General features: G+C 40.2%; 1 protein-coding gene across 10 annotated transcripts in view; it reads left to right on the forward strand.

Annotated features, from left to right (window-relative positions):
• The window catches only part of PAPLN (papilin, proteoglycan like sulfated glycoprotein), a 98,251-nt gene that overhangs the window by 74,392 nt on the left and 5,997 nt on the right, over window positions 1-17,862 (forward strand). For 7 of the 10 annotated variants that reach the window (XM_087951631.1, XM_087951635.1, XM_087951636.1 and 4 more), the window contains 12 exons: window positions 2,693-2,900; window positions 4,578-4,754; window positions 5,372-5,528; window positions 6,263-6,349; window positions 9,542-9,806; window positions 9,897-10,014; window positions 10,513-10,642; window positions 11,628-12,261; window positions 12,401-12,538; window positions 14,391-14,515; window positions 14,790-14,928; window positions 17,478-17,615. In XM_087951631.1, coding sequence (XP_087807757.1) covers window positions 2,693-2,900; window positions 4,578-4,754; window positions 5,372-5,528; window positions 6,263-6,349; window positions 9,542-9,806; window positions 9,897-10,014; window positions 10,513-10,642; window positions 11,628-12,261; window positions 12,401-12,538; window positions 14,391-14,515; window positions 14,790-14,928; window positions 17,478-17,615 — 2,316 coding nt within the window. The remainder of the gene's footprint in view (window positions 1-2,692; window positions 2,901-4,577; window positions 4,755-5,371; window positions 5,529-6,262; window positions 6,350-9,541; window positions 9,807-9,896; window positions 10,015-10,512; window positions 10,643-11,627; window positions 12,262-12,400; window positions 12,539-14,390; window positions 14,516-14,789; window positions 14,929-17,477; window positions 17,616-17,862) is intronic. The other 3 variants (XM_087951634.1, XM_026671073.2, XM_087951633.1) reach the window with 2 other exon arrangements.

Consider the following 17,862-nt stretch of genomic DNA (forward strand, 5'->3'; position numbering starts at 1 on the left):
TTTGATAACTTGGAGCTGGATATATAAAAACAAAACAGTGTTTTAATGGTTATTTACTGTGTTGGGTGGTATCCCTTTCATATAAGCGAATGGAAGACTTTGTCTTCCAAGTTTAGCTTGTTGATTTCTTGGTGACACCAATTGATTAATAAGCAGGATGCTACAGTGAAGGATCTTTGAGTTAGATTCACATAACATTGTGAACCATGGTTTGTTTTCATTGTGGTTGGTTGTACATGGCATAATCAGGCCTAACTTTAAACCATAAACCACAATGGACGGTTCATACATCAAGCTAAACCAAAGGATTCAAAAAATTTTACTACCAGTTCTGTGGGTGTGGTTTGATGGGTGTGATAAGGGAAGGATACTGTAAAATCTCCAGTCAGAGGTGGTCTTTGCCGGTTCTCTGAACTACTCAAAATTTCTGCTACTGGTTCTCCAGAACTGGTCAGAACCTGCTGAATACCACCTCTGATCAGAGGGTTTGGGGCATGGGGAATTAGAATAATTACAAATACTGTTTGGGGAAGTGATGATATGATTTTGTTATGTCTTAACCTAATGGGACACCCAGTCTGATCCAGTGAAGCTCCTAAGTCCTACAGAAGAATATATCAAAAAGGGGTTTGAGCTTTCAAGTTGAATATCTGCATGATTGTTATACAGTTCCCTAATCTTTATTGTGCTTTATAATTCAAATCAGACAAAAAAAAATCTCTTATGTAAGGTAATATATCCCCATACACTATTCATGATAGAATATGGAATATGTGGCTAAATTAGCAGAGAAGTAAAGGTAGCCACAGTGCTATATAGCTTACAGTCATCACTCCTCAAAAATCTTTTGCTATGTTGTTTAACTGTAACTCAGGGGTCCCCAACCCCCGGGCCATGGCCCATTACCACTCTGCAGCCTGTTTGAAACTGGCCCATGAGAGAGATGGGCATGCATGTGCCGCTCCACTTGCATAAGAGGGCGCATGCAGTCGCAAGCAAAACTCCATTTGTGTGACTGGAGGTTCGCATGCTAGCACCCTCTGCTCAAGCACCCTCCACTCATGCACAAAGCTCCAATGTGTGCACACAGGTGCACCTTCCACTCACACGCCCCCCTCCCCCCCGCCAGACTGGGCCACCAAGCTAGAAAAGTTGGTTACCGCTGCTGTAACTGTTCCCAGGACATGCTAAATCGGGATGTGTTTAACCAGGGTGTATTGATTAGCAATAGCAATAGCATTAAATCATAATTGTGTGGGTTCACATAATACGTTAAATCTTAACCATGATTGGTGAGCTGGACTAAAACAACATATTAAACCACAATCTAAGTGGCTGCATTTTGATTTAGCCATTATATGAACTCAGCTATAGGATAGAGGTCCCATTGCCGTTTGAAACTTATTTCTCGCAAGTTTATTTTATTACTGAATATTGTCCCATGGCAACCTAAAATAATATTTAACTATAAAGGCAGTAAGTGGCAAAATTCCTCTTGGAATATAAACCTGAAATTATAAGGCTGAAAGTATTTTTTAGGCACTGATCCTTATGCGCAGTCTGTTTCCTTCTCTGTTCCTATTGAAGGAGCTGCCTAGATTCGCCTCCTGCCAGCTAAGTTATTTTTAGAATAGGACTTCCTCTGAGATGCCATGCTCCAATCCTACAGTCACTCTCCACTGAACCTCCTATTGGTCTGTAGGCTGTGCCAAGATAGTTGAGGTTATTTGTGCAGTTTCTATTGGAAACGACAGCTTGAGTTGGCTTCTTTGACTGCCTGGAATTTTGATTAAAGCCCTGACTTCCAACTGTGGTCCTTGCAACTCCTATTTGCAGCACTGAACCCTGCAGTTGGGCGAAGCTTCTCCCAAATTTAGAAAAGTCAAATGAATAGAAGAATTTTATGTCAGTGCATAGACAAAGAAAAGCATGGTTCAAGAGTATCAAGAATATCGAGATCTAATTCATATTTTATTCAAAATATAGCCCCAGGCTAAACCCTGGAGATCTCCCAAAGACCAGCCATCCATCTAAAATGCCCTGGACCATATTGATGGCAAGTAGTGTTAGGTATAAATGTGCAATTTTTTTTTCCCACAGGCACATTTTTACCTGAAAATAAATATTTCTCCAGCTCCTTTGAGATATAGTGGGAAAGATTGGGACTCTGCAGGTGCAAAAAACAACTAATATATTTATTTTAAACATGCATAGCATCTGTATGATATAGATGGATCATACAATAATGATATTCCTCATGCAGAATCTGGGGTTTGTCTTAATATAGCTCTTGGTGCTAAAATAGTGATGTTCTACTACTCTCTCGCAGAGAAAGCTTCTCTCCCTTTCTAAATCTTTCCTGAAGCCTCTATTAATACTCCATCTAAAATTGTCTTTTTGATTCCTTTCATTCACTTCCTTTCCATAATTTGGCACCCCTGTTATTTTTAATGCTGCTAGGAATTTCCATTGTGCCCGATTGGAATTCCTGGCTTTTAATATGACCATGTTAATTCCTGTATTTCGAGCATCTTTTTCCTAACCCTTGCATACTAGCTGGATAAAACCTTCGATCAAGAAAGCTCATCCCAGGAACTAAGCGTGAGAAATGTTTGTTCCAGGAAGCTCTTCTTGTGATACAAGTGACTTCTTGGTTCCTTGAGAGTTATTTTTTTTAAATATTTGTTTTTAGCTGGAAAACTGGTGACTGGAGCCAGTGCTCTGTCACCTGTGGAGGAGGCATTCAAAGCCGTTCAGTTTACTGTGCCTCGTACGATGGACATCACTTTCAGGATGCTGTGGATGATACCGAATGTGCTTCTTTGGCAGAGAAGCCACGCAGCACACAGCCTTGCAACCTGCAGCGGTGTGCAACATGGGTTTCGGGTCCTTGGTCTGAGGTGAGTTTTTCCTTCTATGTGCAATATCTGTACTGAGGCAGGATTGGTCCAGCTTCCTCTGCACCTTGGAGAGAAGAAGATAATTTAGCCCCTGATTTGCCTTGCATGATTTTAGTACTCAGTAAAGCATTGGAAGTTACAGGTAGTCCTCATTTAGTGACTGGATTTGGGACTGGCAGCTCAGACATTAAAGGAAGAGGTCACAGAATGAAACGGCAACTTACTTCAATTTCCTTTGCTTCATAGACTTGTGAAGATTATAAAAGCAAGAATTGGCCATACAGTTGCTTTTTCATCACCTTTGTAACTGTGAGCAGTTGCTAAACAAGGACTACTTATAACACAACAGAATTCTGTAACGTTGGAGCGTATTATAATTCTATGTCGTCTGTACCACAAGTACAGAATGAGATTAAATACAAGATGCAAAGTGATAGTTCAGGTGTTCATCTAGGACAGGAGTGTCAAACTGGGGTGGCGGCCCACAGGCTGTATGCGTCACACACAGGCCATGCCTACCCCAGCTTTGCGAAGGGAAAAATGTCGCAAAATGTCACATGACAGCAACATGACGCTGTGAGTGATACCCATGATCTAGGACCATGGGGGAGGGGGTAAGTTCGAATCTGTCATAGATATGGAAGCTCAGTGTAATCTTAGACAGGCCACTTCCTCTCAGCCCAATTTGACTGATTGATTGAGTGATTAAATTTATATGCCCCCCCCCTTCTCACTTCAAAAGGTAAATGTTCCCCTCGCACATACGTGCTAGTCATTTCTGGCTCTACGGGGCAGGGCCCATCTCCATTACAAAGCCGAAGAGCCAGTGCTATCAGAAGATGTCTCTGTGGTCATGTGGCCGGCATGACTAAATGCCGAAGGTGCACAGAACACTGTTATCTTCCCACTAAAGTGGTTCCTATTTTTCTACTTGCATTTTTACATGCTTTCAAACTGCTAGGTTGGCAGAAGCTGGGACAAGTAATGGGAGCTCACTCCATTACGCTGTGCTAAGAATTCAAACCACCGAACCGTCGACCTTTCTGATCAACAAGCTCAGCGTCTGAGCCACCGTGTCCCTCTTCTCACCTTATAAGTTACTATATAACTTGCCTTGCAAGATTGTTTTTGTGGGAAAGCAAAGGAAAGGTCACTTTATATGCCTCCTAGAGGAGAAATAGGCTATAAATCTAACAAATAAATAAAAATGTATAAATAAAGTACAGAAATGTTCAATATTGTTTAACTGGTTGTAACTTTAAAACATTTATTTAAAAAAAATTAAATTACAAAATATACACAAATGACCAAATATATTTAAAAAAAATGAAAAAGTTAGTTTAAAATGATGAAAGTCAGAAAAAGAGAAGGGGAAAAGCCAAAACAAATTCTAAAAAATAAAAGGACGTACCGGTAACTTATAGTTTTTAAAATAAAATAACAAGCCACAATTGCACTTTTACAAAAGAAATAAAAATCCATGGCAAAATCTCTGGAACTGCCCGTATGGCTGAATGTTCTTCTGATGCCAAAGCATTTCAACAAAATGATACTGAATACTGAATACTGAAAAAGAGATCTTTATTCAGACTGTAGACTATGCAGAACAAATTCACATCAGAAATAGAGAAGTGTGTCATGCCATGACCAGATTATTATTATTATTACTATTTACAGTGTTCAGTAAGCTGTGGTGAAGGTATTCAAACCAGGACTGTAAGCTGCCAGGTTGAACAGGGCCGTCAGATTCTAGATATTGCTTGCTTGAGAGAACCAAAACCTCAGCACACCCAGCCCTGTATCGGGGAGAATTGTATACAAGAGATTGGCTGGCATATTGGAGACTGGGGATTGGTGAGTATGACAGGAATAGGAATAATCCAGTTTTTGTCCCTTCGCTGCTCCCTTTTTCACCTTCTTACAAAGACCCATTTGCATCCATACAATATTTGTTGATCTCCTGGGGTAACGAAGAAGAAGGAGGTCACCAATCTGATTAGCCTGTAGGACAAAGTTAGGGCATGGCCACAACATAGCTATTTTAATCAATGGTTTTCTGGGGCTGGATAGTGATCCTCACGTGATCTTATCTTCTGGAAATGAAACGATAAAGTGTCTTAGTTGTAACTGCCTGTAAGAATAATTGCCTGCAAAACCTTTGGGCTCTTCCTGGGCCTTATTTATCAGTCCTACTAACTGACTTGGAAATAACTATTCCTACCAGGTCTTTCTTCTTTACCAGTTTCTTTCCCTGATGTGCTACGATTCTGATATTTTTGGATGGCAACTTTCAGAATTCCAAGTCAGAATGGCTGCAGCGTGCAGGAAGACTGGAGGGTTCCCTATTGGGAATCCTCCAAGTAGTATTTGCAGACTTGTTCCTTGACACTTCACCCACAAGGCCTCTGGCCCCTTGCTCTTCATCTGATTGATTTAATCAGTGTTTTAATCCTTACCATTTTTTGATCAAGTGCTCAAAAAGCTGCGATTCTGGTATCCGAACCCGCCAAGTCATCTGCGCTGATGGGGATTCCAAATTTTACAGTTATGAGATTTGTCAAGACATACAGCCACAGATACCAACCACGCTTGGGAGCTGCAATACACAACCTTGTCACCTGCCCCAGCGTAAGTGCAAAGCAGTGGTGTCTCAGCATCTACTTCCAATGTATGTTAGAATAGATGTTAGAATAGATAAGAATGCCACCGTCGCATAGTTTAACTGGTAGGCCTTTCCATTTTATACATGTTAAATTATACCTCTTATGAAACATCCTTTACAGAAAGGATGCTACCTGGAGTCTACTCAAGGGGAAGGAGAGTTAGTACTATTGCCTCCTACTCCCAACCCTCGGAAATGTTCCCAGAGATATCACAATCAATAGTATTAAAAGCCATTGAAATCAAGTAAGACCAGGAAAGCCTTGAAAAATTAAGGAACTCGTTTCATCCTTTAAATTTTCCCCAAAACTATAAAAAAAAAACCAGGGAAAACAAAGGATCCCAGTTTTTTTTCTTCCACACACTTTGGTAGTTTTGGAGGGGATATTATTAGGGTACTGGAGAGCCAAATGGAAATTCCTTGCACTTTTGTAATACATTTTAACTTACTCTCCTTTTCTTGAAATTTTGCCTCTTTCTTAAGGAATATTATTATTTTCCACTGTATACTCTGGGTATTGAAGTCTGTAGAATGTTTTCCCTCGTGTTTTCTAATGGAGTTTTATTTCCATCTATTTTGAAGTGCCATTTTAACATTACACAACAAAGTATTGTGTAGGCTCCCTTTAATTGATGGTTGCAGGAGTAGAGGTTTTTTTTTAACACAGAATAATACAGTATATTTATTCGCGTTCCTGCAGAGGTTCCCAGTATGCAAGACATCACAGGGTTCAATATCAGTCGTCGGACGTTACTGACCCGCTACCGTCCAGACCAAGGCGCTGAAGGTTTGGAAATGCCAAGTTGGCCTTCCTTCGTCTAGTGTTATTTTGCTTTTCTCTGTGTAGCTTTTTGACATTTTCCCCTTTCCCGTTTTTAAGGAAATGGAAATCTTACAGGCTATAGTTTCGTAAGGAAAAAGCTTTTGATCCACTAGCCCTGCCTTCACTTTCCTGCTTTTTTTCTCAATGACAGTAACAGAAAGCAAAGGTGACATGACTATGAAAATGGGGAGATAAATTGATATTTACTTCCATCCCTGGTCATTAATGTAGTGGGAACCAGCGTGCACATTTGGAAATTGTAGAGCTGTGTGAGAGAAAGGAGCTCCCTATACACAAAATAGTAGTCATGATGATCTGCCAATCACACACATACAGCAAATCACCTGGGGCCTAGAATACGCTCAGGGAGAGATTGCTGCTTATGGATAACACACTGGTAGTCCCAGTTCTAATACTTCACTGGAGATCCACATTACGACTTGCTCAGTGGTGGGATTCAAATTATTTTTACTATCGGTTCTGTGGGTGTGGCTTGCGGGCATAGTGTGGCTTGGTGGGCGTGGCTTGGTGGGCATGGCAGGGGAAGGATACTGTAAAATCTCCATTCCCTCCCCACCCCACTAACCTGCTTTCCAGCTCCGTTCTCCTGTGCAGGGCAACAAAAGAAGGCCCAGCTGATCAGCTGGGACTCAGGAGCCAGAGAATAGATGGGGGTGGGGCCAGTCAGAGGTGGTATTTGCTGGTTCTCTGAACTACCCAAAATTTCCGCTACCGGTTCTCCAGAACTGGCCAGAACCTGCTGAATACCACCTCTGCACTTGCCTCAAGTCTTCAATGAACTTGAATGATAAATTTAAAAGGTTTTGCTAACTGTATGTCACAACTAGTATTTCCAGAGTAGATCCTAAGAATCATTTATGGTTTTGCAGAAGACATAGGGCAAGCCTTGCCTGTCAGTATTTCCAATTTCTAAGTTAAAGATACCAGAATTTTCTCAGGCAATTCTACCCTACCTGTAGTTGGTACTTAAAACATGTGTCTTCCTGAAAAGTAGGAAATCGTGTTGTCCCTTGACTGAATGCGTCAACTTTACCTAAAGGTTATACTGAGCTAGCCTTGACTCCTAGGGCAATAGACACTTATGGATTCTTGACTAAATGGCTTTCTTGTAAGTGAATTACCATTATCTTTTTCTGGGATAGTATTAGCATTTCTTGGGCTAGACTTTTGGATTTCTTAGTGGCTGGCTATGTTAACTAAGTGCAATCCCTGTTTAGCTTTGAGGGGAGAGCCAAGATGACCAAAGCCCTTTTCCCTTGACTTTCACCCAAACTTACACTTTTTGCTTCAGTTCCATGCTTCATGGTTCCTCATAGTGATATTCAATAAGAAACTATAAATAACAGGCAAAGGGAATACAAAATTCTGTAATCTGATCGTGCTCAGTCTTCTTGAGACTCGAATGAGTATAAAATAAGAAAAAAAATGGTATTCATTCTATATCCTATGCATTCAAATGAAGACTGTCCACAATATGTTGTTGTATGCCATCTAGCCCCAGTATCAATGGGGTTTACAACAACTCACCACAGCCAACTTGTCACGGCCAACTCGCCATGGGACAATTTGCCACATGGCAACTCGCTGCAGGACAAGAGTTACACTAATATCAAAGAAATAGTGAAATAGAATCATTAAAAAAGGATGCCAGAGGAGGGGCAAAGTGAAATATGAATTACAAAAATTGAAATAATTTTTAAACTATTTTAAATAATCAAATTGAATTGTTGAATTGTCCTGCAGCAAGTTGTCCTACGGTGAATTGGCCATGATGAGTAATCCTACAGTAAGTTGACTGTGGCAAATCGGTGAGTTGTCCCATTTCAATATAAATGACCTTTTCAAGAGTCCAGTCTGGACAAACAAGAAGGATTAGTTTCAGGTGAAAAAAAGAAAAGAAAACTTTTCTTTCTCCTCCCACAATATTCCCTAATGTGTTCAGGTTTCAAATCTGTATGCCAGACCTTACTATGCAGTAAACCTCTCATACGTTTTCCCATGCCTGTTAAGTTTTACATCCATATTACGGGCAGGAAAGTATGTAAGCATAAAAAAATTAATAGCACACTTCTTTATTCTCTTAATCCTAACCTTCCCATCAAGTTCCTGCTTCCTCCTGTTCCCCCTTTGCTATTACCCTCTGTGTGATAACTATAGCTACAGCTGCAAAGTAATCTTCCTGGGCTCCTAGAAAGTAAACCTAGAGAAACTACGCGCTTCCAGGCAACCGGTCCATCCATCAAACGCTTTGAGTGTTTATTGTAATTTTTGGTCCCCAAAGATTTGATCTGTGTGAAAGGGAAAAATCATGAGAAAACATAAGAGGTTACCACTGGAATGTACTGTTTTTTGTCCTCTCCCTAAGTTCTGAATGAAGCAAGGAGTTTGCTCAATATTAATCATCTTGCCTTGGTAGCTGCTAGCTAAGTCTTTGTACCATTTCTATTTCACTGAGGGTTTTTTTCAGGTTATATGCATGTACAATTAAGGAGCCTCAGCTATGATCCTAATGACATTGTAAACAAAGAAACAACAATCACCATTTTAAGTAGGGTAGTTTTATCTTGTTGTCAAATTAATAGACTTGGTTATACAATTGATATTGTAAGAGAGCTATGTTGGTCTTTTGTAGCCAAAAACCAGAAAGAGTCCGGTAGCACCTTAGCAGACTAACAACTTTGATTAAAAGGTATAGATTTTCTTGACTTTTATGAGATGCATGGAGTGGCCACCAAAATGCATACCTTATAATAACATTAGTTAGCCTAATAAAGTACTACCGGACTCCTCCTCATTTCTAACAATTAATAATAGAGGTAAATACTCTAATTTGGGAATGCATTGTAGTAATTGCTTATTTTCAGACTTTCTGCATTATGATTGAGTGCTACACCAAGTGATAAACTTTGTAAGTACAGGTGATCTATGTCAGACAAGCAAGAACGTGGTGGGTTGAGGGAAGATGCAAGGATATTGGAGTAAAAGAAAATAGAAAAACCTGTATGTAGATCTCACCACTACACAACCCCTCTAGTAAGAGTTTGTCCCAATGAAATATGATTACAAGCTATGTAACATTATACTATGTTTTCCTTGAAAGGTTCAAAAGACTTTATTATCTCCTATATTTTTCAGTTTCTAGACATGAAAGAATAATCCAAAGCGCCTCTACTCATCACCAGACCCAGCTAAATGAGAGTCCTCGCTCCAATTTCTTACCCCTTGGAAGGGATTCTTACTCAGACTCTTCTGTGTCCCGCCGGTCCCATTCTTATCCAAATGGTGGTAGTAATGTTCAAGACTGCAACCATACTCCTCATGGCTGTTGTTCAGATGGTCACACTGCTGCAGCAGGTCCCTTTGGCCAAGGTTGCCCACTTGATTCTTGCCATCTGAGCAGGTAGGACTAGCTCACTGAATGAGCAATTTGCAGGCAAAGCTGATATATTGGGTTGTTTTCAACATATTACTGGTTTTTTTCGCCCCCCAGATATGGGTGCTGCCCCGATGGAATATCACGTTCCCAGGGACCTAACCAAGAAGGGTGCACACAATACTACAGTGATGTTTACATAAGCAGAAATCATCCTATTTCTCCCACTCCAACAGTAAGTGAGGCAAACGTCTACACATTCTAGAAGACATGTTGGAATATAGTTATTTCCCCTTAGCTATCCCATATACAACAGCTGCATTTATCCAAAATCAGGGCTGTTTCCTTATGTCCTCTTGATAAATCTGATAAAGCTTCCATAGACATTTGCAAATTGAATTAGGTTCAAAAGTTCATCAGCTCTTCTGCCACTCCAGATGAAGGTTCCTTCCATCTCCACAATTATATGATTTTTCTATTTCTACAGAAAATTTCTCCAAGTTCTTGCTCAGAGATGGAGCAAAATATTATAAAGTGTTTTGCTGTCTTTCACAGGGTGTAACTATTTCCATTTATCTCACATTAAAGTTAGCAGGGTAGCTTTTTGATATTTTATTCTGTAAGAAAAATGTAACTGAATTATGAATTGTTTCTGGGATTGATTTAGTTGAATGTGCTACTTCATAAACATTGTTGAATGGTATAATCTGAGTAACATCTGGTTTTCTCTAAGACAAGCCAAGTTCTTGCCCAGCAGGTGCCAACAGAAGAATGCCGAGGTTCTGTGTATGGTTGTTGCTATGACAACATTGCCTCTGCTTTAGGGCCTCAAGGGGAAGGATGTCCCACAAGACTCAGCCAATGTAAGTGACGTTTGGTTTTTGAAATGTAGTTTCACATGTAGTACTTTCTAGCAAAATGGCAACAACCAATGGAATCATTTCGGTGGTATTTTATATGTACAGGTAGTCTTGCTTAATAATGGTAATTGTGGCCTCCAATTCTGTCATTAAACAACATAGCCATAAAGTGCAACATCACATGACTGCGTTGACTTGTGATGGCAATTGCAGCAGTTCCACTTGCTATTGTCGGGTGAATCTTGTGGGGCCACAGCATTCTCTAATCATGTGATCACCATTTACAACCTCCTGCTAATTTCCCTATTGAATTTGCTTGCCAGAAGGTGGCAGAGAATGTCACAAATGTCGATCATTTAAGCACTGCAACAGCCACAACTATGAGGAACAGTTGTAAGTCCCCTCATTCAGAGCCATCCTAAATTTGAATAGTTTGCTGAATAAGTGGTCACTGAGTGTGGACTACTTATGTGCTATATAATAAAAAATCTGATTTAAAAAGACCTGTCAGAATTTGATCTGAAATACATAAATGTCTTTATATCTGAATTCTGTTGTTATATTTCTTGCATAAAAAATATGTTGTCCTTTTGTAGTAAGGTTTTACAGAATTTGTACATTCTATGCTGTTCATATGAAAGACTCACCAATACATTTCTGTTTTGAAGTAAAATTCGTTCAGGCTCCCTGATGAAATTATTTGCATACATACATATCACACAATTCCCTTTCATGTAGCGTTTCTTGGCAACTTCTTAGTGTGTGAACTTCAATTCCTGGAATTCTCATCAATGGTGATGCTGGCTGTGGAATTCTAGGATTTGAAATCCACATATCTGGGGATTGCCAAGTTAGGAATTACTGCTTTAGGGGAAGCAGATTCATGCAGGCATGAGGGAAACACAACAATATAGGAACCAAAAGAAATTGATAGCATGTTAAATAAAAAATATACAAATATCATTTCTCTTCCGGCTTTTGCTGCTAGCTTATCCTGTCCAGTGTCTATTACCCAGTGCCCATGGTTCCTGCACAGATTGGACAATACGTTGGTATTTTGTGAGTGATGTTGGAAAATGCAATCGCTTTTGGTATGGAAGTTGCCATGGGAATAAGAACAACTTTGCTACTGAAGAAGAATGCATGAAAACCTGCCACGGATCAATGGGAAGCAGCTATGTAAGTCTTCACCCTCATGTTGCAAGTCCTAACATCCACTCTAGTTCCCAGCTGCAAGAAGGGAACACAGAGGTAAAGCCACAACAATTTGGAAGAACTATAACTCATAGAACAGGGAATGAAGGCCATGGTGATAGGACTTCTTCCAATCAAGATGCCTTACCTGAATCTGAGCAAGGAGCTAGCTTGCTAGAAAACCAGCCAGAAAGTTCTCATCACTCGAGAAGGCTTGATGAAATAAAAAGGGACACAGTAGATCATTTGCACAGTTTGGGTGAGACTCTGATTTCCAGACACTCAGAGAAGCAGCTGACTGTGAATGGCCAAACCACTCAACAAGAGCATGAAGAGTGGAGGAGGGAATCTGGAGCAGATGGATTAACATGGAGAAGATTTGGGTATCAAACCCAACCAGATTCTACTTTTCCATACTCTCTGAACAGGTACGTATTTGTGTTAGCATGATTTCCCACAGAAATACTGAAGATGTCTTGCTAATTTTTTAGAAACATGCTTCATGCAAGTTCCTATCTAATCCTCTATGCATATCCATTTGGGGGGAAACTGCTGCATATCTTTCAGGATCTTCTTGGATGGACCAGAATCTTCTGCAGTGGAGGCAGGCTTAGGACAAAGCATCCGTCTTCTCTGTAAGACAGACAATTCCCATTTCTCTAGAGTTGAATGGCAGAAAGACGGACAGCCGATCTCATCTGATAGGTAGGTCTGACCCCTGGACCCACCCCTATATACCCTATGAATAGGACTTTGAGGTCATAGGTTTCACATTTGAAATTTGTCAGTACCTAAACCTACAACTTCTGATCATGTTCTGAACGTCAGTGAGGTTTACATGCATGTTTCCATTGCTGCATTGCAGGTAGTCCTTAACTTACAACAGCTCATTAAGTAACCCTTTGAAGTTACAATAGCTGAAAAAAGTGACTTATGACCAGTGGTGAGATTGGAATAACTTAACAATTGGTTCTCTGGCTGGGTAGGTGTGGCTGGTTGGTCATGTGACTGGGTGGGTGACATCACTCATCACACCCAGCCCTGCCTCCTGGCCACTCGCCTCAAAGGCAGAGGTAGGATTCAGGCGGTTGGGGCTAATCCCACCACTGGCTGGCCCCACCCCCACCCATTTTTGGCTGGTATTTTTGGCCATTTTAAGGCCTTTTGGGGGCTGTTTTCAGGCCATTTTGGGGGCCATTTTCAGGCCATTTTTCAGGGAATTTTTGGCCCAAAAACACCCCCCAAAATGGACCATTTTTCAGCTGTTTTGGGGCCATTTTCAGGCTCTTTTTAGGCCGTTTTGGCCCAAACAATGGCCCAAAACAACCCAAAAAACAGGCCAAAATATGAGTGGGGGCACAGCCAGCCAATGATGCGATTTGCCGGTTTGCCAAACTGCACAGAATCTTAACTACCGGTTCGCCTGAACCAGTGTGAATCGGCAGCAGCCCACCTCTGCTTATGACAATTTTTCACACTTATGACAATTGTAGCATCTCCATGATCACAAAATTCAGACACTTAGCAACTGGCCTATATTTATGATGGCTGCTGTTAGGGATAACATTGTTTTACCCTAACTGTTTTGGGTAAAGATAATAAAATGATGAATCATGGTTTGTCAGATAAAGTGTATGTGACTTTAAGCTAAAGGAATGTAATTAAGGGTGCAGCTGTAAAAGTACTATATAAGCAGCAAGGCACTCTCTGGCTCTTACTGGCTGGCTTATTGAAGACTGCATTCTTGCTGGATCGGGGAGGAGAAGAAGTGTTGGATTACTTTGAAGATATTTCTCAACGGAGAGAAGATTGGACTGATTTATTGTAAGTGTACTGACATTGGCTATTCAACACGAACTTTGCAAATAGAGTATCCCTGACAAGACTTGACTGAAATATGATATATGACTACTGGACTGTTTACATGACTATGCTATAATTCTTAAATGGAATAAATTATAATTTTGATAGCACAAGCGTATCTGTATTTTTACTGTGTGTTAACGAGAAGGCTTATCTCACACATTTACCTGTCTTCCTATCTGACTTCGCTGCACGTTCTGTTTAGTTTGTTTTCCTTAACACCTGTTGGGGAATCCAGGCTTAACAGCTGCAGTGTCCTGGGGTCATGTGATCCCCTTTCATGACAAGCAAAGTCAATGGGGAAGCCGGATTCATTTAACAATTGTCTCACTAACTTAACAAGTGCAGTGATTCACTTAAGAACAGTGACAAGAAAGGTCATAAAATGGGAGGGGGGGAAATTCAATAAACAAAAGTCTTGCATAGCAACAAAAATTTTGGGCTTAAATGTGGTGATAAGTTGAAGTCTATTTCACTGTCTTCACATAACCAGTAGGAAACCTGCCAGCGATTCATCTTTAGCATCGTTCACTTGCTCTTATTCCCATAACCAACTAGAGTAATTACTATTAATATGACACTATCAATTGAATATGTCATTCTGTGTCAACTGATTCTGTCGGTGACTGTCACTGAGTTGGTGTGATTTCCAGTCTGCCATATTTGACAACCCTTTAATCTTTTTCCCCTGTAGGCATACCTACCAGTCTGACAACTCCCTGGTGGTTAGCCATCTCAGGACCGAGGATGCTGGCATCTACATGTGCATAATTTCAAATGGGAGGGTGGAACGCAGACAGATCGAGTTGCTGGTCAAAGGTTATTTTATTCTTTGTTACTCAAAACAGTCATAAAGCAAGAAACTGCTTGGCCAGATGTAGCCAGAAGGTCATTCTACATTTTTATCATCAATGGAAAACAATATCCTTTCCAAATTGCATCAGTGGTGGGATTTATTTATTTTTTACTAACAGTTCTGTGGGCATGGCTTGGTGGGCATGGCAGGGGAAGGATACTGCAAAATATCCATTTCCTCTCCACTCCTGGGGGAAGGTTATTGCAAAACCCTTCTTTGTTCTATTTCTTTGTATAGAAATCCCTCAATCTACCCTCACCCAGGGAAGAAGGCATCAACTTACTCATGGTCAGAATCAGCAGCCCAGAGTCTTTGGCGCAGGAACTAATGACAGGCGGTCACATGTTTCTTCTCTGCATCCTCAAATAACATACAGGTATATCTTTCAACTTCCCATAGCAGCTCATGTTCCACATATTGTGCTGTGTGCTCTTTAGATGCATTTGGAAGCTGATCAAACAAGAGCAGGCTATTTAATCATAGTGCTATTGTATCTAATCTTAATGCTTAGAAATCAGCTCGGCATTTTCTTTACAGCTACAACACAGAATCTGGAGTAACTCTAACCTAGTTTTTCTTAGGATTTTTCTTCTCTTTCTTTCTTACTGGTTGGACCTGATGATCAGGCATCTGAAAGAACCTGAAGGGTTTAATTTAAGCAACCATTGATATCAAAGTGTTTTAATGAAATCATTTTATGCCTTAGGCAGTTTTCCGTATTTTGCTTGGCTCCTGGAGGATCCTACTGTTAGAAGGAAACAAACATTAAGAAATTAATTATTGTCTTTAATAAATATTCATTGTAGAAATAAAACTATATCTGCAGGAAACGAGATTCTAGCAAAGCAAGGCCTCTTATACAGACAAGCAATTATTTAAATAGCTCCCTTTCACTGGTCACTGGACAGTTTTGTAATTAAAATTTAGTGGCCTACTTGCAGCCCAGGTTCACAAGCATCACCAGGTCAAAATTGCTTCTTTTGTGTAGGTGGGCATCCGCTCACTAAGAACCGTGAGTCACATTCTAGAATGTCGCTACACTAAAAAGAACTAAGAAATGCTGAAGCGAGAGAGAAATGGAGTTTATCTTTAGCAACTCGTCTTTTCTTTTTTCTTTTTAACGGCTCAGAATGGCACTCGGGTTAAGAACGTCACTTCAGTGACAAGGGTAACTATCATGCCATCTTCTGCAAATAAATCTGTTCAAAAGAAAATGTAAAAATGGAATAAGTCATCTGCCATTCCCCGTTCTACTCATTGATCTTTGAGGCATCCATCTGTAGCAATTGCTGCTAGCTTCAATAATTAGAAATAATCCTCCTCGCAAAAACTAAAGTGCATGCATGGAACATTATCAAAGGGAGTGGGAGTCATTCTTTTACAATCATGTGTCATAAGTATTCAGTTACTTTATTCTTTATTCTTGTTTAAGGATAGAAGTAAACCTCCTATATCTGGATTAACAGTCTGGCGTAGGTCCTCAGAAAACTGCATGATTTTGTTGAAATTCTTGCCGAAAGCATCACGCACGGCCAGATAAATTATAAGGAGAACATTCTGTTACATGGGATTCTCATGGCTAGCAGCATTATCTGGGCCTGTAGCCAAGGGAACAGTTAAAAGGGATGTATTTATACAAACCTACATTTTGTAAAGTGTTAAGAGAGAGCTGCACTTATTGAAGAAGAATCTCTGTAATGGTTCATTTATGTTCAAATCATGATGAAAGGAGAAAAGGGCTAAAGTTCAATTATGTAATACAGATGCATTTAATTTATCGAATGTATATACCATTTTTAGCTTCTTCTGAAAGGAGATAATGTCAGGGTTAATCTAACCTCCAATAAAAGGAAAAACAATGCTTCCAGTTTTGCCCTCCTTCCCCCAAGCTTCCTGAAAATGGGAAACAACCAGTTCCTTCTCATAATTGAATTGGTCTGGGCCACTCCAGTGGAGAATGCAGATTTACAAGTAACTTGGAACCAAATCATAAATGACTTTCTAGGTTAAAATCAGTACTTCAAATGGCAGTTAAAAGGTAAATATGGAGCCAATGTACAGCCAGGAATAAGATGCAATATATTCCCATCTTCAACCGTTGATGAGCATTCTGGCTGCTGCATTTTACACAATTGAAAATTCTGGATAGCTTCTAAATTCCCCTATAGAGCCTGATACAGCTTGGTCGCTCAACTGTGAGACACTTGTAACGCAGACAAAGCAGCACCTGCGTTTTCTCCATTGCATGAGAAAAGTACACCTTCCTCCCCCTGCCCTTGCTACTTTCTACAGAGGGATGATCGCATGCATCCTGTCACATGGCATGACAGTCTGGTTTGGAAGCATTACTGCTTCGGACAGGAAGGCGATGCAGAGATGATTATTGGTAGTTCACTTCCTTCTATCCAGGACACAGCATATAAGCGATGCTTGACTAGGATCCGCAGGTGTATGTGTGTAGATGTATACTTTCTTTATAGAGAGCAGGCAACAGAATTTCATTTTTATTGTGTGGCAATGTACTCACAGTAAAAATGACAATAAAGATTATCTTATCTTAAAAGTCCTCATGTCTCAGATAACATTGTAGCTAGTGCAATAGCCCAAGATGGACAAAGCAAAGGCTTATCTAGCCAAGGTTGCCAACCGCGGAGCCAGTAGGAATCACAAATCCTTGGACATATACTCAGCAGATTCACTCTTGGTGAATCCAGGGCTCACTTCTACCATTTTATCCCCCAGCTATTTTCTCAAAAATCAGGAAGCCACCAAGAGACAGAGAGAAACTGCTCTGGAATTATTTTGCCTTGGGCCTGAGATACCATCTTTTGCCAATGGCAAATATTACCATTGACAATTCATTAAAATCAAAGATGGAATTCTGATCCTTTAAAAAGAAAACATTTTAATGCATCTACTTTGCAGGTTAAAAATGTATAAGAATGAGCCTTCGGTAGTTGATGCTAGCATTGGTGAAGAAGTCAGACTGCCTTGTCATGTAGAGGCTTCTCCGTCTTTAACCATTGAATGGCAGAAAGATGGCCATCCTATTTCATCTGCCAGGTAAGTTGTATCTTTTGACAATATTACTTTCTTGTTTTGTTGTCTTTATACTAAGTGGGGAAAAAAGTCCAATGAAATAGGTAAATTAAGTGTCTGTAAGTCTATAGAGGTTCTCCGTCATCCAGGTCATGGTTGTCTCAAAGGTGCTTTTTCAGGAGGCAACTGGACTTTCTTGGTTTTACTTTGAAGACTACTATCCTATCAGAGTTGAAGAAGCTTCTTGGATGAGAAGCGAAATGTCTTCAAA

Source organism: Notechis scutatus, chromosome 1, assembly GCF_049901735.1.
Source record: "Notechis scutatus isolate UNSWTSFEM ecotype Mainland chromosome 1, rNotScu1.2, whole genome shotgun sequence".
Taxonomy (NCBI): Eukaryota; Metazoa; Chordata; class Lepidosauria; order Squamata; family Elapidae; genus Notechis; species Notechis scutatus.